The sequence below is a fragment of the Trematomus bernacchii genome, unplaced genomic scaffold (genome assembly GCF_902827165.1).
Source record: "Trematomus bernacchii unplaced genomic scaffold, fTreBer1.1, whole genome shotgun sequence".
Taxonomy (NCBI): Eukaryota; Metazoa; Chordata; class Actinopteri; order Perciformes; family Nototheniidae; genus Trematomus; species Trematomus bernacchii.
In genome coordinates this window covers 368,790-390,749 of record NW_022987589.1, presented here as the reverse complement: position 1 = coordinate 390,749, position 21,960 = coordinate 368,790, and the positions used below count along the sequence as shown (strand labels likewise).

The window sequence follows — 21,960 nt, the reverse complement described above, 5'->3', positions numbered from 1 at the left end:
AAATATGTATTTTGCAGGAATTATTGTAATGCATTACTGTTTTTAATGTTGAAGCTACTTTGTATTTGTTATAATGCTGCAGTGGAGTTGGAGAATGTGAATGTGACTCCTGACAGTTTCTAAGAGAGAATCAAAACAACTCCATCAAATCAAACACGTGGCACAGCTCCAGTATGCCATGCTTTACCCCTCACATGTTTTCTGCTGAGTCTCCTTCATCAGGGTGGGAGCTTCTTTGTTTACAGCAGGTTCATCCGTCACATGACTTCACACAAGGAGACAGAGAGTTCATGAGTTTGGCATCCATGAATGTAAAGGTTAAAACAGATGTATGAAGGGATGCAATGAATTAAAGAAGAGATTACATCATTAAGAAGTTCAGATTATTTATTTATATTTTTGTACAATATTCTTTCAACATTTGTATTCTCTGTAATTTGTCACATGGCTATTTGACAGATGTACGTGAAGACACAAATCAGCGTCATAGACACATTTCTGAATTAAACTGCTGCTTATTTAAATCACAAGATATCTGAAGCAGCATCAAAAATACTACACTTAATTATACAGCTGTTATTGCCTCTAGGTTAATTAGAAATTGATATTTTCAATGACCATAAATGTTATTGTCCATCTATATAGGACTGAAAATGTCACATAGGCTAACGAAAGAACATTGTAAGAATGAAATCATTAATTAAACTAAATGTATTAAATGACTTGCTCCCTGCAGAAAAACAACATATCTAAAAATAATTCATCAAAAGACCCACAAATATAAAAAAGTTAAACTGATAACTTATCCTGCTATAACATGATGTTTGACTAGAAACTAGATGTTGATAAAAGGAGAACTGACAGCTTTGATTTGTTAGTTTGTTGATTTCATGACGTTTCAGCACGAAATACAAACTTCTTACATTTCTTCAAGAATTCACACAAAACTTAATCAAACTTTCTCATTTCATCCATTACAAAGAAAAACAGAAAATAAATTCATTCTTTTAAAGATTTTTGGAATCAAAATGTGAACATTCATCAATCATGCCTCAATATATTTTAAAATGATTTTCCGATTTTAATAAAGTGTCAGTGAGTTAAATGAAAACTATAAACACACTGTAATAAAGTATGATGCAAAATAAACTATAGCAATAAACAATCAAGTTGTTTTGTTTGTTTTTGTTTTTGACTGACTCTTTGATTATAATGTGTAAAAATGTCATGCAAAGATTAATATCTCATCATCTGTTGATTCTTTTCTTGATTGTTCCAAAGAGATGTAGACGGACAGTGAAGTCAGAATAAAGTCTGAACCAACACTCCTGAGCATCACAGAGGAATCTCACTCTGACAGATTTTGATATCAGCAGTTTTAGCATCACCAGCTTTTCCAATATAAAAATATGGGAAGAGTTTCTCAGTGAAAGTGTCTCTGAGAGTGCAGATGGGAGTCATGTGTTCAGGGTCGTAGAAGGACACCTCCCCCCTCTCATAGTCCAGCTGGACTCTGATCCTCTGGAGATTCTTCTCCACTCTGACAGTCTCACCATCACCATTAGAGTATTTTCCACTGCGATGTGCTAAACACCAGATTCCATATTCTGGTGAGACACCTATCTCTCCCTTCCTGTCAACTGACTCTTTAGACAAACCTATAAGCCATCGAGGATGATCTCCCACCTCCACCTCCCAGCTGTGTTTCCCTGAGCTGAAGCCCTCAGAGCCCAGAACATTAACATACTTAGTGAATCTCTCTGGATTATCAGGAAGCTCCTGATCTGTGTCTCCAAATCTCACACTGGTCAGATCATCAGACAGAGAGAGACAGCTGCGTGCAGTGTTTGGGTCCAGAATGACAGGACTGAAGTGGACCTGGCCCTTCATCTTCTCCCAGACTCTGAAGGACAGGTTGCCCAGGTGTTTGGCCACATCTGTCAGCGATCCTGAGAGCAGCTGTGGGTCTGACAGTGAGCTCTGGACTCTGGCTCTGCTCTGAGTGGCTTTATAACTGCTGAGGAAGGGCGCGTTGTGTTTCTGTAGCTCTTCTTCAACAGCAGAGATACTGTGTGACAGAGAGGAGATGTGCTCCTGAATGCTCTTCATCTCTCTGCTGATAGTCTTCCCTTTCTGCTCCTCTTCCTCGCTCAGAGCTGCCAGTCTGGACTCCTCTTCCTCTTTCAGGAACTGATGGAGCTTGATGAACTCTGCTCTGATCTGACTCTCTGTGGACAGCAGCTGCTTCTCGGACACTTGAATCACTTCATTGTATGTTGTCTCCACTCCTTTGTATTTGTCCCTCTTGTCCTGCAGAGACTCTAAGTCAGATTTCAGCAGGTCCTTCAGCTCACTGACTGCTTGTTCTACAGGAACCACCTTGTGACTCTGGTGGAGAGAAAAGTCACAGACGGGACACACAGCTCTCTCTTCATCCATACAGAACAATCTAGGCTCTTCTGGATGTTTACTACACACCACCTCCACCTTCTTCTCTCCTTTTTCTGTCTCAGATGATCCAGCTTTCTGTCTCTCAGCAAAGGAGTCAGACAGTTCCTTCAGTGCAAAGTTCCCCACAGGATCTTTGGAGGATTTTCTTTTACAAATGGGACAGTTTTTGTTCTTACTTTGTTCCCAGAATGTCTGCAGGCAGCTCGAACAGAAGCTGTGGTTACAGCCCAGAGACACGGGATCTCTGAAAGTCTCTGAACACACATGGCAGCTCAGATAACTTTCAACAAGAGCGATTTTCTCAGCCATTTTGTATTAAAGTTATTTCTAGAGCAGGACTCACCAACTTCTCTTCTTTATTCACTCCAAATAAGTGTTTCCCAGCAGAGATCTCAAACCCTCTGATGGCGTCCCAGTTCAACAATGTCAAAATCTTCTCTGGTTTTCTCTGACCTCCGTCACAGGGTGAATTATCAACAGCAGGAATGCTGCTATGTCATGTATTCACCAGCAGATGGAGTCAGGATGTCTTTCAGAGGGAAATGTTCTTTGGTATTCAGTTCAGGGCGATGACTTTGTCCAGGTATCTGTTGAAGAAAAACACATAAGATTTAATACGTTGAAAAAATATATATAAAAGTTCTCACTCTCATTTATCCATGTGATCATATCTTCACCTTCTCCTTGGTATCAAGGATCACACCACATGAGTTCATTTCAACACTTTCTGGATTTCCTTTTTAGAGACAAACCCCTGCAAAATAAATAATGATCTAGTTGTTTTTAAAACAACAACGCATGTTCAGTTAATGTCTTACATATATTTAGAATGTATAAATAGGAGAGTAACAGGTTTTTAAAAAACAGGGTTTTCAGGAAATAAAAGTTAAATGTATTTAGCCTCAAATTCTTTAAAGAAAATACAGATTTCTCAATATTTTAGTTTGTGTTTTCAGCCTCTAAAAATAAATAACATGTCTCCTGAAAATACTATTAAATCACTTTATGTAGTATTATTGTAGCAGTAACTTGAGTGCACACAAAACAAAGTGACACAATATTCGACACAGAGCCAGAGCACTGAGAGAGAGTATCAGACATGCTGAAGCTGTTAGACAGGAACACTTTCCATAACCCTTCAACGTGATGAGGAGCTCCAATCAAATGCTCAGATCAAATACCTCTGAACCACTGAGTGACCTTTGTCCTTGATCGACACACTGCACAACAGTCAGTGCACGGCCTGTCACTCACTCAGCATATACCTTTTGAATTCAAAGAGTTGTTTTTTCTATTTCTTCTGAATTGTAGACATCCTTGGTGTGTCAATACCCTCGTAGCACATTGTTGCCCTGATGGCAACAAACCAACCCCTGGTTGAGGGGTGTGGTCACATTTTACTATTGATATAATATCAGGGACCCCTAAGCTCCTAAAACACATGGTGAAACATTTTCCTCCCAAAATAAAAAGTCATGCTATATGAGGGGTTCATCCCTCCCATTCTATCTATCTATCTATCTGTCTATCTATCTATCTATCTCTTTCATAACAGATTACTGGAGGAAACAAGTTTGTCTAATTTCAATTAAAATCTGTTGATAAACATAAAGATATGTTCAGGACTCAGCCACTCACAGTCTCTCCACTTCTTTTCTTTATTCTCTCCAAGTGTGTGTTTCCCAGCAGAGATCTCACCTCCTCTGATGGCGTCTCCAACAATCTCTAAATCTTCTTTGGTTCCCTCCTTTATCCAGTCTCTGGTTTCCTCTCACCTCCGTCACAGGATGAATGATCAACAGCAGGAATGCAGTTATGTCATGTATTCACCAGCAGATGGAGTCAGGATGTCTTTCAGAGGGAAGTGTTCTTTGGTATTCAGTTCAGGACGATGACTTTGTCCAGGTATCTGTTGGAAGACAAACACAAGAGGTTAAATACATTCTTTTTCTTTTAAAGCTCATCTTTCTTGGTGTTTTATATATCGTCAAAATCTAAAAGCTCATCAAATGCATTCAAGAAGGAAATGGTTGTTGTGTTTGAGTCGAAGTAGGGTGGAACATATCAACAGGCTGTTCAGTCAAACCAGTTTGACATCATTTTCTTTCAGCCGCTGTCACATGAGTTTCCTCAAACTTTTATCCTGCCTCACATCTTCATGTTCCTTTCAAATAAAATCTACTGATATTGTTAAAGAAATACATTATTAATAAACATAAGTTATTATTAAAGATATCAAGAAATAAAACAGATGTGTCCATATATTATAAAGGTATCCATTCATCATGATCTAACATATCCTTGAAATCATAGATGTGTAATCTTGCTTTATTCCTGGATGACATGATGTTTAAATAACTCATGTATTTAACATTAGGAACAAACATGGAGACGTTTTTCAACCTGACACCAACTCACCTCACCTGATGTGACCTTATCCAGTTATTTGAAGTGACAGAGGAAACTAGCAGTCACTCTCACACTCTGCCCTCTGGTGGATGATTCGTGAAGAGCAGCTTAAACAGACCAACAGGTCCAGCCATCTTTAATCTCCTCTCACATTGAACTACTTTAACAGTGAACTCTTTTGCATCAGCAGCAGAACATCAACAGGAAACATGAAACCCTCCTGATGAAACCTGTCTCCACTGAACCTCCTCCTTGTTTCATGGTTCCAGCTTCACCTCAGGATGATCCAGGTGAGACCGCTGACACCGGCTGCTCCACTCTCCTGGGTCAAACCACTGGGTCAACATGAAGATCTTCACCCAGCAGCTCCACTCCAGAGGTCAGAACATCCCAGAGATCCAGACCTAAACCAGCTGCTACATCAACGCAGAGTCCCATCACTACAATCCCCCTCCACCGTGTTACTGGAACTGATGCAAACAACATGAAGTATATCACAACCAGAATGCTGCAGCTGCGTCAGAGCGTACACTTCAACTTCATATTTCAAAGATGGAGAAGAGTTGGACATCGCAGTTCCCCATCACCATCGTATATGTTCCTTTACCAGACCATGCATTGACTAATGACATGAGTTAAGGTGACATTTTGTTTTTGCATTGATATTATCAGTGGTGTAAAGTAACTAAGTACATTTACTCAAGTACTGTACAAATTCACAAACTACACTAAAGTAAATACAAATTACTTCATGCAAGGATAAACATATTTTTGCATCAAAGATTATATTCAAAATATGTTATATATATTACTCCCAAAATAGGCCCATCTGCATCATAAGTACTTTTGCTTTTGCTACTTTAAGTATAATTTGATGCTAATACTTTTCTACTTTTACTTGAGGAACATTTGTAATGCAGGACTTTTACTGTAACATAGTATTCCTACACTCTGGTACTTCTACTTCTTTTTCTACAACTGGATCATTTGGGTTTGAAGTAAATGAAGACAAATTATCAAAGTGAATAAATAATGCATTACTGTTTTTAATGTTGAAGCTACTTTGTACCCTAAACACTGAAATACTGAAACACTGAAACACTGAAACACTGAAAACACTGACACACAAAAAACACAGAAGCACAAAACACTGAAACAACGACACACAGAAACACCGAAAACTATTAAACAGCCCTGCTATATACTATGACCATTCTTTACTTATTTATAATATGATTCAAATGGAGTAATTTGAGTTGTCTGATGCACTTGATACAATTTTACTTTTTTAAATACTGATGTGTTTATTCAAAACCATTTCAACACACAATGTCATGACTTTGTCAAGATCTTTTGGTCAAACTATACTATGACTTTCTCTCATTTTATTTTTTTAGAGATCCTATACTGACATTGCAGACAAACTATATCATATAATTCTTAACTACATACTATACTTGGACTTTTTTCAAGATACTTTTAACATACTATACTAGTACTTTTAAAATAAATGTTCGGACATTCTACACTGTGACTCTTTTTTTAAATGATATGTAGGAAATGATGATTTGAAGACAACAGTTTTTTTAAATGTAAAAACACTTTTTTTTTTTTTTTTGCAGAATTTCATATTTACAATTTATTGTTTTCACCCCATAGGAATCAATAATACATTTATACTGATTGCAACATCCCCAGGATCTTCTCCAGCACAGAATCCCCCAGATGAAATATTATAATGGAGTTTTTGCACTTCGGCCAAAGTATTCATGTGTATGCTGTTTTTGACACAAAGATGCATTACATCTACAAACAGAGCATACAATGCGAGCACATGATACACTTTTGGTGTTTGTTTCATTTCTTCGGTAATGTTACAGAATGTTTCGGAAAATGAAGATTCCAGTACCACTTTAAATGTTTCGTTTATAATCGTTTCCCAATGACCCGGAATAGTACTGCCAGAATGAACGATATCCAAAATGTCTTCTAGTTTACAAACTTCAGCCATTCTGTTTACACAGGGATCACTACTCATTCTGTTTTCAATCGTCATCAACAACACACTTATTAAACAGGTATTGACTGCATTCTGATAAATATATACAGATTGTTTTCCATAGTAGTTACCCATTTTTTTATTTTACTTTAAAGAAAAGTCAAAGTATCGGAAAAAAAAAAAAAAAAAAAATCCCTGGCTTCAATGAACCGCTGGTTATTAGTCTTCTTCTTCTCCATCCAGCTCGGCATGGATCTTTTCAAGTCTCTCCTTGAGGCATCTGCAGTTTTTGAGATTGTACAGAAAAGCTTCAAAAGCGCCTTGGATCCTCCATTCAGCCGTGTAAATGTTTGTTTTTTTATCATTAAGACTCTGGTCAATCACTGTAATGAAGTCGGCGAGCCAAAGTCTTTTCATTAACGCGTTGTAATTGTTTCTGAAGAAATATTCTGGAATGTCATTCAGACAATCGTGTTGCCTCTGGCCGGGGTGACTGACTCGGCATCCATTGCAGATTTTTTCTCTGTACCGATGCAGCACCCTCTCCAGAATATCAACCAACTCCGATTTCACTATGTTCATAAACAGAGACGTCTTGGCCCCAGGAGTAACATCAGCAGCTGTAGTACTGCAATATTTGGGTGTCCACAATGGTGGTGATGATGGTAGTCCAGGAGTTTGTTCCTGGCTGCAACTCGCGGGGGGAGACTTGGTTTTTCTCAGATCCCTGGCTAGTTTTCAACGGTCGTCTTAGTGGGGTCCTTCGTTTTAGATGATTTGCTGAGTGGGGGGTGGACTTATTGCGTTGAGTGGGGGGATTCATCTGTAGAATTGAGAGTTTTTAGAAAGTTCTTTAAGCGTTGTAGCTTTTTCATCTATCATTTTCAAACAAGCAGCAAGAGGTCAAATGTAAGAATAAGTAATAGTTTGTCACGATTTTACAGAAAAAGTCAGAGCACGATGTCGCATCTTAAAGACAGCTTGAACTGGATAGATGGTTAGTCTTTTTTCAAACATACCATACATTCTGCATGTTAGTATATTAGGCCAATCGGGTTAGGCCCTACTGCCACACTCCCTCAATAGGGAAGTCACTCTTTGGGAAGAGGTGTTTAATTTCACAGATCTGACTTGATTGTTGTTGTGATGGCTGAAGGAAGAGGGACGGGGGAGGAAAATTCAGAGGGTGAAGAAGCAGAAAGATAACTTGTTTGTAAAACGGACAGCACGTCAGTTTCAGGAAAGATGACACCGGTTTTATGCATGACATGCCAAATATCCTGAAGCCCTACAGAAAAAGGTACAAGTATATTGTGTTGAAAATATCGCAAAAAGTCGTAACATTGTATAATGTATTAGTTGCATGTTGTATTTTGATAAAAATCACTGTGTAGTTTTTCAAAAATATAATGGAAAAAGGAGAGAAAAATAAATATCACAGTATGTTGAAAAATATGAAAAAAAGTTATGTTGTGTTAAAATAACATGAAAGAAATCAAAGTAAAGCATCTAAAAACATATATTTAAAAAAAGTTATGTTAGTCAAGTCAAGTTATCAAAACCGCATTGTTTCATCGAAACAGTGTTAAAATCACAAACTCTCCATTTAGAGTTTGATTCTTTAAGAAACTCATTTCATTACAAATTAATGAATATTTTACCAAGTTATAAAGTTTTGCATCCATTAAAGTGTAACTATAAGTATCTTTGTAGGAGAAAAAACAAAAATCATTTAAGTTATTTCCAGAAAACTGGATTGTCTTACTAGAAAATGCCTTTAAGAGTCACAGTCTTAAAGAAAATCTGTTCAGAAAAAAGTACTACCTTCACTTTTTTAAACTCTTTCTCATAAAAAAGTCCCCTTGATCTCTTCTCCATCATAATCTTTGAGTTTGTAAACAGATGGTTGACGAGGTATGCGTTCGGACGCCGTAAATAATTCGTCGGTATAACCAGGGCTCTCGACTAACTTTTTTCACCATCCTCCCGGAACCGTCCCGAAATACAATCTAAGCCGTCCCGAAATTAATGTGGACCGTCCCGAATTTAAAATATTTGTTTTTCTACATTATCATTAGTTAAAATCATTCAAAGTGACCTTTAACATAAATAAAACATCATACAAATCATTAGATGATAATTCATCAACCTTTTTATTTGAGTAAATCAGTCAAACACAGAAACAAAGGCCAAATATATTTAAAAAAAACACAAGCGAGAAAGTTACTCTAATATTGAATCCAATCAAGTCCCATCCGATTAACAAAAAAATCCAACACTCTGTCCTGAAGACAGAAGACAGAACCAAGAGTAACCACTAACCAGGATGACAGTCTGTAACACAGTCAGGAGACCTTTACAAACTGCCCTGCCCCCTCGCACACAGACGGGGGAGAGAGCTCTCTCGTCTGGATTGGAAAATACATCATAGACGCATTTTGTAGTCTTATTGCATATTAGAAAAGGAGTTGGCGAAACTAAAACTGCAATGTAATGTTCATGTAGCAATAATACATATGACATGTATGTTTTAAATGTCTCCAGTACCGATAAAAAGACCACTGTTGGTACCACTGTCTTTAATAATTCCGGCCCGGGGCCCGTTTAATACCGGGGCTCGGTACCCATCCCTACATGGGGAGAGGCGCAGCATATTGCTAAGGACTAAATGCGATGGAGAGTTCTCATCTCAGCTGCAATGACATGTCTGGAAACCCCCTCTAGGGTGCCCCATGCATAGCGCGTCGTCAAAAGCTGCTTCATAAGTTAAGTTTCGTTTCTCCGCACCGCTCCGGGGTAAAAAAATTGTAGTTACATCACAGCTGTGCGGCTGGCTGACAGCTGTAGCTACGTACTGTGTGTGTGTGTATTTCGCGGGTTGCTAAATGCTTTGTGTGTGTTTATGTTGACAAGGAGGTTTAATAACTGTGTGCTACACAAAACGTGCAGTCAGTTTCATTTTCATCGCCGTTCGTAGTAGAGTTAGCAGGGTATTTTTATTTTAACTCTCGTCCCAAATTCGTCCCAAAATTAATTTGTATCCTCCCCGACCCGATTTTTTTCGGCCCCGGGACGACGGGAGGTCCTTAAGCTCGAGCCCTGGGTATAACTCTGTTCATATTTTTTATCAAAGACCTCTCTCGCCTTGGAAATTCTTACAAGTTCCCCCTCCTCAAAGTTCATTTTTGTAGCACCTTTCCCCCACTGATGCTAGTGACCCCCCTTTGTATGCTAATTACCCCTTTGTTCGAGGTGTTATCACATGTAGGTGTGTTCAGTTAAACACTGAGATTTTCAACATACTACTCTTTAAAATGATTTTTTCATATTCTTTTGACAAACTATACTTGACTTTTTTACGGAAAATCATGACAAACTTTAATGTGACTTATTCTTAAATTTGCCATACTAAAGTAAGACTTGAAAATACTATATCGTTTTTTTTTAAATTATATTTCAACATATAAAACAGAACTTTTGTTTGTGTTAACATAACATTGACTGGCTTTTCCTTGATCATTTCAACATGAAATGATTTTTTTTAATTTTTTTTTTTAATGATATTTTAATATAGCATATTGGCGGAGATAATATTTACGGGCCCTTTGAGTAGAATGTTAAAAAGTAAGCTAGTCCCAGACCGTAGGGCCCACTCCTTAGGTTGGCTCCACTTAAGTTAAATTACTTTAGTTAAAATGAGGACATTCTAAATATGGTTAAAGTGGAGTAATTTGAGTTGTCTGATGCACACAAGCCTGTTTTTTTGTTTGTTTGCACTGCTGTTGCACACTTCAAAGTGTATCTAAAAGTATCCTAGTAACACAAACAAAAGCAAGGAAGAAAAAAGCAAAAATCAGTAAAGTCATCTAACAAAACATATATTTAAAAAAGTAATGTTAGTGAAGTCAAGTTATCAAAACGGCATTGTTTCATCGAAACAGTGTTAAAATCACAAACTCTCCATTTAGAGTTTGATTCTTTAAGAATCTCAATTCATTACAAATTAATGAATATTTTACCAAGTTATAAAGTTTTGCATCCATTAAAGTGTAACTATAAGTATCTTTGTAGGAAAAAAAACGAAAATCATTTAAGTTATTTCCAGAAAACTGGATTGTCTTACTAAAATCCCAAAGTGCCTTTAAGAGTCACAGTCTTAAAGAAAATCTGTTCGTCTTAGTGGGGGTCCTTAGTTTTGGATGATTTGCTGATTGGGGTTGTACATATTGCGTTGAATGTCTGTATATTCAAAAATGTAATGGAAAAAGGAGAGCAAAAAACAAATATCACAGTATGTTGAAAAATATGAAAAAAGTAATGTGTTAAAATAACATGAAAGAAATCAAAAGTAAAGCATCTAAAAACATATATTTAAAAAAAGTAATGTTAGTCAAGTCAAGTTATCAAAACTGCATTGTTTCATCGAAACAGTGTTAAAATCACAAACTCTCCATTTAGAGTTTGATTCTTGAAGAAAACTCAATTCATTACAAATGAATGAATATTTTACCAAGTTATAAAGTTTTCCATACATAAACGTGTATCTTACAGTTCCTTTGTGAGAGAATTACGCACAAATCTGTCATATCAAAACATTCTATTGCAGTATTTTATCTGTTTTATGTGCACTGTTGGAGGAGCCTGTGACCTATGTTTTTCATTGACATATCTACACTGTAGCTAATGGGCATATGCCATAAAGCCTTGAAACTTGAAACTTAAAATGATCAGAAACTGCATTGTCTCACTGAAAACAGCTCTAAAGAAAACCCAATTCCATACAAAGTACTTAACTTTCTACCAGTTGTAAAGTGTTGCTCACTTCAAAAGTGTATCTAAAAAGTATCTTAGTAACAAAAACAAAAGCATTAATGTTAACAACGCCTCAAAGGGCGGACTCCTGAGTTCCGTAATGCCCCCCTACCATGGCACTTGGACTATTTACATCATCCAGGGCTCAACACCAGTAAATACACCTCTCTTTATCCGCTCTCCAAGCCTCCAAGGGCGGACTCCTGAGTTCCGTAATGTCCCCCTAACATGACACTTAGATTATTTTCATCATCCAGGGCTCAACACCAGTAAATGTAGCCTCATGTAACTTCATATAGGGATTCATTAATAGTTGTGTGAAGTAATTAAACATTACAAAATACAATATCAGGGGGTCATTAACATATTTTAAATTATTATTTTCCTCTCAGAGACTTTGTTGTAGTTAGTAAAGTAATTAAACATTAGTTCACAAGCCATACAACTTAAGAGAACATCCTTAGTTAACACAAATCATATTAAAAACAAATCTAATTTAGAGAGGACAATAAATGTTTTAGGTGACTTAGTGAGTGAAAATTAATGGCTGATAGCAAAATCAGGAGGTGACGGGCAGGGGGGAGGGGAGGGGTGGGAGGGGGTGTGAGGGGAGACAGTCTCACACATCCAGACTCCATTTTTCATGAAGAGCCTCAGACGGAGGGGTTTGAACACGGTACAGATACTGCATCCGTTTCTTGATTGGCGCTCCCGACGGATGGCGGTAAGTTGTCACAGGCGTCTCGCTGATTAAACCCATATCGATGCGTCTCTTTGCCATTTTCGTTTTTGAAAGTTTAGGTGACTTGGTGAGTGGCTTTTTATCTAGTTTGCACGGATTTCTTTTTTATCTAACTCCACCCCCACCTCTATCTTCTGACATCACAGCAAAAGGAAGGGGGAAGGGGTGGGAGGGGGACGGGGTGGGAGGAGGACAGGGTGCGAGACAGTCTCACACAACTTCAAAGAGACTACCTTAACACTAATTACAAACACTGATCAAAGGACATACATCAAAGGGCTAATTAGAGTGACATCAAAGGCTTATAACACGCCGGTGCAATATCACACCTACATGTTACAACACCTCACCCCCTTACTTCAAAGGACAGACATCAAAGGCTAATTAGATAAGACAACAAAGGATCTACTACAAGGGGGAATTCACACCTACATGTTACAACACCTCACCCCTCACATCAAAGGATAGACATCAAAGGGGCAGACATCAAAGGCTAATTAGATTAGACAACAAAGGATCTACTACAAGGGGGAGTTCACACCTACATGTTACAAACACCTCACCCCTCACATCAAAGGATAGACATCAAAGGGTCAGACATCAAAGGCTAATTAGATTACACAACAAAGGATCTACTACAATGGGGAATATCACACCTACATGTTACAACACCTCACCCCTCACATCAAAGGATATCACACCTATCTGTGATATCACACCTACACGCGATAACACCTCAAACAAAGGGGCTCATTAGCATATCAAAGGGGCTCATTTGCATAATGTAGGGGGGGCGGGACCTCTCACAGCACCTGTCACTTTTTATGTATACTAATGTGATTGAAGTGGCATCAGTACTACTACTAATGTGAATGTGACTCCTGACAGTTTCTAAGAGAGAATCAAAACAACTCCATCAAATCAAACACGTGGCACAGCTCCAGTATGCCATGCTTTACCCCTCACATGTTTTCTGCTGAGTCTCCTTCATCAGGGTGGGAGCTTCTTTGTTTACAGGAGGTTCATCCGTCACATGACTTCACACAAGGAGACAGAGATTTCAGGAGTTTGGCATCTATGAATGTAAAGGTTAAAACAGATGTTTGAAGGGATGCAATACATTAAATAAGAAGAGATTAGATCATTAAGATGTTCAGATTATTTATTTATATTTTCGTACAATATTCTTTCAACATTTGTATTCTCTGTAATTTATCACATGACTATTTGACAGAAGTACCAAAGAAACAGAAATCAACCTCATAGACACATTTCTGAATTAAACTGCTGCTTATTTAAATCACAAGATATCTGAAGCAGCATCAAATACACTTAATTATACAGCTGTTATTCCCTCTAGGTTAATTAGAAATTGATAATAATAATAATAGCTTGCATTTATATAGCGCCTTGCCCACCCAAGGTCGCTTTACAAGTAATAGGGCAAAAACAAACATAACAAAACAAAAGTCAGACAGACAAAACAACAGATCGATTAGGGGCCGAAAGCCTTGGCAAACAGATGGGTCTTGAGGGCCCTTTTGAAGGCGTTGAGTGTGGGGATGTTGCGAATCTCCGCAGGGAGAGCGTTCCAGAGGGTGGGGGCTGCCACACTGTAGGCTCTGTCCCCGAAGGTTCGCAGTTTGGTGCGGGGGATGGTAAGCAGGCCAGAGTCTGAGGACCGCAGGTTCCGGGGTGGGGCATGTGGGTGAAGGATGTCCGATAGGTACTGGGGGGCAAGGGCATGGAGGGACTTGTAGGTAAGGAGGAGTACTTTGTACGATATACGGGACTTGACCGGCAACCAGTGTAGGTGGATGAGGGTGGGAGTGATGTGCTGCCATGGCTGTGTGTGTGTGAGTGCCCGAGCAGCACAGTTTTGGACATACTGGAGCCTGTCCAGGGTTTTTTTTGGAACCCCGAACAGGACACCATTGCAGTAGTCCAAGCGGGTGGTGACAAACGCATGCACGAGGGTTTCGGCAACCGACTCCGAGAGTGACGGTCGGAGTCAGGTGGAAAAAGGCAGATTTGGTCACAGATTTGATGTGGGAATGGAAGGAAAGGGTGGAGTCAAGGATGACATTGATATTTTCAATTACCATAAATATTATTGTCCATCTATATAGGACTGAAAATGTCACATAGGCTAACGAAAGAACATTGTAAGAATGAAATAATTAATTAAAATAAATGTATTAAATGACTTGCTCCCTGCAGTAAAACAACATATTTAAAAATAATTCATCAAAAGACCCAAAAATATAAAAAAGTTAAACTGATAACTTATCCTGCTATAACATGATGTTTGACTAGAAACTAGATGTTGATAAAAGGAGAACTGACAGCTTTGATTTGTTAGTTTGGTTGATTTCATGACGTTTCAGCACGATATACAAACTTCTTACATTTCTTCAAGAATTCACGCAAAACTTAATCAAACTTTCTAATTTCATCCATTACAAAGAAAAACAGAAAATAAATTCTTTCTTTTAAAGATGTTTGGATTCAAAATGTGAACATTCATCAATCATGCCTCATGTTACGTGCCGTAGTGTGTGTGTGTGTGTGTGTCTTTCTCTCTCTCTCCCTCTGATTCTCCAGGTGCAGCCTGATTGTCTCCAGGTGCAGCCTCTCTCCCAGGTGCTCCCAATCCCCAATCAGGGTCTTCCTTAAAGGACCTGAGGAAGTCTGCAGTGGGCCTCTTTTTCTCCTCTGGCTGCATGGGTGCAGCACGTCGTCTTGGGTCTCTGTGTGGGACCTGGTTGTCCATTATTGTTGAATTAAATCTCATGTGTGAACAAAGAGATCAGTTTCCTCTCTTTTTTCTCGTGCTGGTCGTTCTGTGTTTTGTTACTCCCCTTCGTACCCCTAGACTTTGGAGGGAACGTAACAAATGGGGGCTCGTCCGATCTTTGAGACAAAGAGTGAGTATCTGTTTGTGGTTTAGCGTTGATATTGTGTAGCATTGGCTGTGAAGTCTCTTGCTGTTTAAAAGCTTCCTCAGTTTAGATAGGGGAGTGTCTAGCTGGGCTGAATCAGTCTTTCCTTCAGGCACTCATTTTTTATTTTGCCTTTTTTATTTTCGGGGTAATCCTGGGTGTGGATTTATTCCCTGTTGGGGGCAGGCGTTTCAGGGTTTCGGCCGCTGATGTTTGCCTTTAAAGTCGCCTCGAGCCCGGCACGCTCCAGAAGATAGTTAGGTAAGTTTGGTAGGCAGGATCTGGGGAAGTTTGTTAAAAAAAACAAAAAAAAAAAAGAATTGTAATTCGCCGTTGATAAGGATGGCTTTTGTTTTGGAGCAGTTTGTGGCCAGTCCTACTGTGGGTCAGCTAGACTGGTGTAGGAAGATTGATTTGCAGTTAGTTGCTGACCATTATCACGTTTCTGTCTCCTCTGCTCTTGTTAAGAGTGAACTCAAGGCTACGGTGCTAACTGGACTAGTTGAACAGGGGGTTTTGAGTCTGCCTACTTCAGTGGAATCTCCTGGAACGGTGGCCGGGGCTGTAGCAGCAGAGTCTCCTGGTGGAGGCCGCGTTGGTGTTACTCCAGGTGTTCAGAGTGCTACGGAACAGGGAAAACTTTTCAACATGCCTCAGTTGGACTCGTTTTCGGCAGGGTCCTCACCTACGGGGTCTAAATTAGATGCCAGGGTAAAAGTGCGTATGGCTCGTCTACAGTGGGAGAAGGAGGAGCGTGATAGGGATTTTCAGTTCAGGAGGGAGCTGGAGATCAGGAAGTCGGAGCTGGAGATCAAGAAGTTGGAGGCAGACACTGATGTCAGGAGGGAGCTGGAGATCAAGAAGTTGGAGGCAGACACTGATGTCAGGAGGGAGCTGGAGATCAGGAAGTCGGAGCTGGAGATCAGGAAGTTGGAGGCAGACACTGATGTCAGGAGGGAGCTGGAGATCAGGAAGTCGGAGCTGGAGATCAGGAAAGTGGAGGCAGACACTGCTGTCCGGATGCGTCAGTTAGAGCTTCAGGCAGCTGGGGGGGGTGATTCTGCCGTTACATCTTCTGGTCCTGCTGCCTCCTTCGACGTAAGTAGGCATATTTCTTTGGTCCCTGTGTTTCGTGAATCAGAGGTGGAGATCTATTTTGGTGCATTTGAGCGCATTGCTGCTGCTCTGCGCTGGCCAGAAGACGTGTGGGCTATTCTTTTACAGTGTAAGCTAGTCGGCAAGGCTCAAGAAGCTTGCTCTTCTCTTTCTGTCGAGGATAGTTTAGTGTATGAGAATGTTAAAAGTGCTGTTCTCAGGGCATATGAGCTTGTGCCTGAGGCCTACAGGCAGCGTTTTCGCGGCCTGATGAAAACTTCTGGCCAAACTTACGTGGACTTCGCAAGGGAGAAGAAAGTCCTCTTTGACAGGTGGTGTAGAGCTTGTAAAGCTGACGACATTACTTCAGTGTGAGCTAATGATGTTAGAGGAGTTTAAGAACTGTGTGCCTGAGCGTACGGTAGTCTACCTGAACGAGCAGAAGGTAACTACCCTTCAGCAGGCTGCCACTCTGGCAGACGAGTTTGCACTGATACACAAGAGCGTTTTTTTTCAGCGTGATCCTCCTCAGCGAGACACTTATCGTAGAGCTCCTGACAATTACGTTCCCTGTGTCAGTGCTCCAGTGTTAGATCCCAGGCTAAACAGAGTGTGTTTTTTTTGTCATGACCCAGGTCATGTGATGGCAGACTGTGCAGGTTGGAAGCGAGAGCAGACAGCGGCTGGCAAGCACCCAGAAGGGGTGGGATTGGTTACAGCAGTGTGTCATAGTGGACGGGCCACTGTTAACAAAGGGCCTGATGAGTGTTTGAAACCGTTCATCTCTACTGCTTTTGTCTCTCTGTCAGGAAAAGTGGAGGACCAGCGGCAGGTCACGGTGTTACGAGACAGTGGTGGCTCACAGTCGTTCATTCTTGCCAGTGTTCTGCCCTTGAGTGCTGAGTCTGCCTGTGATGCAAGTGCGGTGGTAAGAGGTATTGGGATGGGTTGTGTGCCTGCACCTCTTCACAAGATCCAGGTACAGTCTAAACTGGCTACTGGTTTCTTTCCAGTTGCTGTGCTGCCCAAGTTTCCTGTCGACGGAGTGGATTTCATAATGGGTAACGATATAGCCGGGGGTAAAGTGTATCCTACTGCTGAGGTTGTAGACGTTTCAGTTCCTGGTGCTGCAGGTGGTGACCTAGCTCAGACTCATCCGAAGGTGTTTGCAGGTTGTGTTTTGACCAGAACTCGAGGTCCCAAGAGATTATGTTTCTTTTGTCTTGATCCTGGTCATCTAGTGGCAGGGTGTGTAGCTTGGAAGCAGCAGGTGGCAGCTTCCAAGCAGTCTACGGAAAAGTCAAAAGACCAGCACCCAGAATACAATATCGTCATCAAGCACAAGAGGGGAGCAGATAAGGTGGTGGCCGATGTACGGTGCTGTGGGTGAGATTGCGATTGCAGTGGGTCACGATTCATGTCCAGTGGTCTGAGTGTTTTTGGTAACTGTGGCCAAACACTTGTTTGGTTTTATGGGGGGGGGGGTGTTACGTGCCGTAGTGTGTGTGTGTGGGTGTGTGTGTCTTTCTCTCTCTCTCCCTCTGATTCTCCAGGTGCAGCCTGATTGTCTCCAGGTGCAGCCTCTCTCCCAGGTGCTCCCAATCCCCAATCAGGGTCTTCATTAAAGGACCTGAGGAAGTCTGCAGTGGGCCTCTTTTTCTCCTCTGGCTGCATGGGTGCAGCACGTCGTCTTGGGTCTCTGTGTGGGACCTGGTTGTCCATTATTGTTGAATTAAATCTCATGTGTGAACAAAGAGATCAGTTTCCTCTCTTTCTCGTGCTGGTCGTTCTGTGTTTTGTTACTCCCCTTCGTACCCCTAGATTTTGGAGGGAACGTAACACCTCAATATATTTTAAAATGATTTTCCGATTTTAATAAAGTGTCAGTGAGTTAAATGAAAACTATAAACACACTGTAATAAAGTATGATGCAAAATAAACTATAGCAATAAACAATCAAGTTGTTTTGTTTGTTTTTGTTTTTGACTGACTCTTTGATTATAATGTGTTAAAATGTCATGCAAAGATTAATATCTCATCATCTGTTGATTCTTTTCTTGATTGTTCCAAAGAGATGTAGACGGACAGTGAAGTCAGAATAAAGTCTGAACCAACACTCCTGAGCATCACAGAGGAATCTCACTTTGACAGATGTTGATATCAGCAGTTTTAGCATCACCAGCTTCTCCAATATTAAAATATGGGAAGAGTTTCTCAGTGAAAGTGTCTCTGAGAGTGTAGATGGGAGTCATGTGTTCAGGGTCGTAGAAGGACACCTCCCCTCTGTAGTAGTCCAGCTGGACTCTGAACCTCTGGAGATTCTTCTCCACTCTGACAGTCTCACCAGCACCACTAGTGTATTTTCCACTGCAATGTGCTAAACACCAGATTCCATATTCTGGTGAGACATATTGTCTCTCTCCCTTCCTGTCAACTGACTCTTTAGTCAAACCTATAACCCAGTCAGGATGATCTCCCACCTCCACCTCCCAGCTGTGTTTCCCTGAGCTGAAGCCCTCAGAGCCCAGAACATTAGCATACTTAGTGCATCTCTCTTGATTATCAGGAAGCTGCTGATCTGTGTCTCCATTTCTCACACTGGTCAGATCATCAGACAGATAGAGCCAGCGGTTTGCAGTGTTTGGGTCCAGAAGGACAGGACTGAAGTGGACCTGGTCCTTCATCTTCTCCCAGACTCTGAAGGACAGGTTGCCCAGGTGTTTGGCCACATCTGTCAGCGCTCCTGAGAGCAGCTGTGGGTCTGACAGTGAGCTCTGGACTCTGGCTCTGCTCTGAGTGGCTTTGTAACTGCTGAGGAAGGGCACGTTGTGTTTCTGCAGCTCTTCTTCTACAGCAGAGATACTGTGTGACAGAGAGGAGATGTGCTCCTGAATGCTCTTCATCTCTCTGCTGATAGTCTTCCCTTTCTGCTCCTCTTCCTCCCTCAGAGCTGCCAGTCTGGACTCCTCTTCCTCTTTCAGGAACTGATGGAGCTTGATGAACTCTGCTCTGATCTGCCTCTCTGTGGACAGCAGCTGCTTCTTGGACACTTGAATCACTTCATTGTATGTTGTCTCCACTCCTTTGTATGTGTCCCTCTTGTCCTGCAGAGACTCTAAGTCAGATTTCAGCAGGTCCTTCAGCTCACTGACTGCTTGTTCTACAGGAACCACCTTGTGACACACAGCTCTCTCTTCATCCATACAGAACAATCTAGGTTCTTCTTGATGTTTACTACACACCACCTCCACCTTCTTCTCTCCTTTTTCTGTCTCAGATGATCCAGCTTTCTGTCTCTCAGCAAAGGAGTCAGACAGTTCCTTCAGTGCAAAGTGCACCCCAAGAGAACCTTTGGAGGACTTTCTTTTACAAATGGGACAGTTTTTGTTCTTACTTTGTTCCCAGAATGTCTGCAGGCAGCTCGAACAGAAGCTGTGGTTACAGCCCAGAGACACGGGATCTCTGAAAGTCTCTGAACACACATGGCAGCTCAGGAAACTTTCAACAAGAGCGATTTTCTCAGCCATTTGGTATTAAAGTGATTTCTAGAGCAGGACTCACCAACTTACAGTCTCTCCACTTCTCCCCAAATATACTCCAAACGTGTCTCCGAGCAGAAATCTCACACCCTGTAATGGCGTCTCAGCGCTGTTCAACAATGTCAAAATCCACTTTCGTTTTCTCTGACCTCCGTCACAGGGTGAATTATCAACATCAGGAAATGCTGCTATGTCATGTATTCACATGCAGCTCAGAGACACAAAAAAAAATCACTTCGTTATATCTTCATTCCAATGGAAGGAGAATCTATGGCAGTGAGACAAATATAGCACTTATTGAATATTAAAGCATTTAAACATGTCACAGTAAAAGCACAAAATTCAGATATACTGTATGAAAATGAGAATAATATGTCCTTTTTAAAATTACAATAAAGAGTCGAGCTTTTTCAACAATTTAAACTGAAATATTTCTAATAATATGATTAGTAAATTCAAATGGGCCTTGTGCTTTCTCCTTCCTTCACGGTCTACAGTTGTGTGGATTTAGAGGACATCATAATGAAGTCACATGATCTATCCGCTTATCCATCAACTTTCTCACTGAAGGTCAACAAGAACAAGATTCTTACCTGCTGTAAAGCTTCTCTTTCATTCTGCATTAAAAACCTTAAAACAATTTATTAAATACACTTTAAATATAAAAGAGTTTATTAACCATCAGTCTTCATATACTACCCAACATGACACATGATGTAGTTACAGTGGAGGAAGTACTGCACTCAAGTACACATTTGAAGGATTGAGGTATTTACCTGTTATGTATTGTTGTTGTTTTACTACAGTGCATCTTATATGACTGCTATCATTCATTTGAGATCTATATGTCATATTTATGATCAGTGTATAAAATATATATTTGTATTGATGATTTGCATGTAAACACTTTAGATAGTACTTTTATTTTTTATATTTAAGTTCTATTTCTTGCTTAAAGGTAGGGTAGGTAAGTTTGAGAAACCGGCTATTACCATAAACAAAAATACAGTACTTTTTAAATGGCAGTGTTTTATTTTATAGTTAAAATACTATTACCGTAAACACAAATACAGTACTTGGAAGTTACTGTGTTTCATTTTACAGCTATAAAATGGCAGTGGCTCAGTCAGTAGGGGCTTGGACTAGGAGCTGTAGGGTCGCCGGTTCAAGTCCCCGACCAGACCTAAAATATTGAGTGTGGACTTGGAGAGGTTCCAGTTCACCTCCTGCCCTGCCGTGGTGCCCTTGAGCAAGGCACCGGACACCCCCCTTCCCCCCTTGCTCCCCGGGCGCTGTGCAATAGCTGCCCACTGCTCCTAGTACTAGACTCCTGGTACTAGGATGGGTTAAAAGCAGAGAACACATTTCACTGTGTGCTCTGCATGTGTGACCATTAAAGAGGGTTTCTTCCCTCCATATTCTATAATACTACTACTGTAATACCAAATAAAGTAAATGCTATTTACTGTGTTTCATTTTACAGATAAAACACTATTACCGTAAATAGAGTACTTGGAAGTTACTGTGTTTCATTTTACACTGTTACTGTAAATAAAAACTTGTAAATACTGTGATTACTTTTACAGTATTTAACTGGCATCAATTGACAAGTTACTTACTGCAATTAATTTTACAGTATTTAACTGGCAACAATTGACAAGTTGCTTACTGTAATTAATTTTACAGTATTTGCAAACACTTCCTTAAGACTTCTATTCAGTCATAGAGTTCTTCTTTCTTGTTACTTGTGATTCAATAGAACTATCTGTAGGGGGGCGACATATTATGTATCTGTTTGCTGCTGTTGCAGTGCTGTGCTACCCTGTGTCATATTCTGCACAATGCTTCATTCCATGTGCTGCCTAACAATATCATTTATTATCATCTGCATTAAAGTTTGATCTCTTAGTGATGGGAATTCCGGCTCTTTGTAGTGAGCCGGATCATTTGGCTCGGCTCACCAAGAAGAGC

At 40.3% G+C, this 21,960-nt stretch overlaps 2 protein-coding genes across 4 annotated transcripts in view; both read right to left on the bottom strand.

The window, feature by feature from the left end:
- Window positions 1-481: 481 nt before the first annotated feature.
- Window positions 482-21,960, bottom strand: part of LOC117481369 (nuclear factor 7, ovary-like) — an 83,931-nt gene continuing 62,452 nt past the window's right edge. The window contains exons 1-3 of one of the 3 annotated variants that reach the window (XM_034129039.1): window positions 20,012-20,170; window positions 4,086-4,360; window positions 482-2,798 (exon numbers count right to left, since the gene is read on the bottom strand). In XM_034129039.1, the coding sequence (XP_033984930.1) occupies window positions 1,336-2,760 (1,425 nt within the window). In that variant the 5' untranslated portion in view covers window positions 2,761-2,798; window positions 4,086-4,360; window positions 20,012-20,170 and the 3' untranslated portion in view covers window positions 482-1,335. Of the gene's footprint in view, window positions 2,799-4,085; window positions 4,361-20,011; window positions 20,171-21,960 lie in introns of those variants that run through there. The other 2 variants (XM_034129038.1, XM_034129040.1) reach the window with 2 other exon arrangements.
- Window positions 14,867-20,018, bottom strand: LOC117481370 (tripartite motif-containing protein 35-like). Its single transcript, XM_034129041.1, has 2 exons — window positions 18,293-20,018; window positions 14,867-14,949 (listed from the first exon to the last, which is right to left on the bottom strand). Exon 1 carries the CDS (start codon window positions 19,975-19,977, stop codon window positions 18,577-18,579), a length of 1,401 nt encoding a protein of 466 aa, XP_033984932.1. The 5' UTR covers window positions 19,978-20,018; the 3' UTR covers window positions 14,867-14,949; window positions 18,293-18,576.

Excerpts from the sequence above, each read along its gene's own strand:
- LOC117481370 (XM_034129041.1), bottom strand. The coding sequence starts at position 19,977 with ATGGCTGAGAAAATCGCTCTTGTTGAAAGTTTCCTGAGCTGCCATGTG.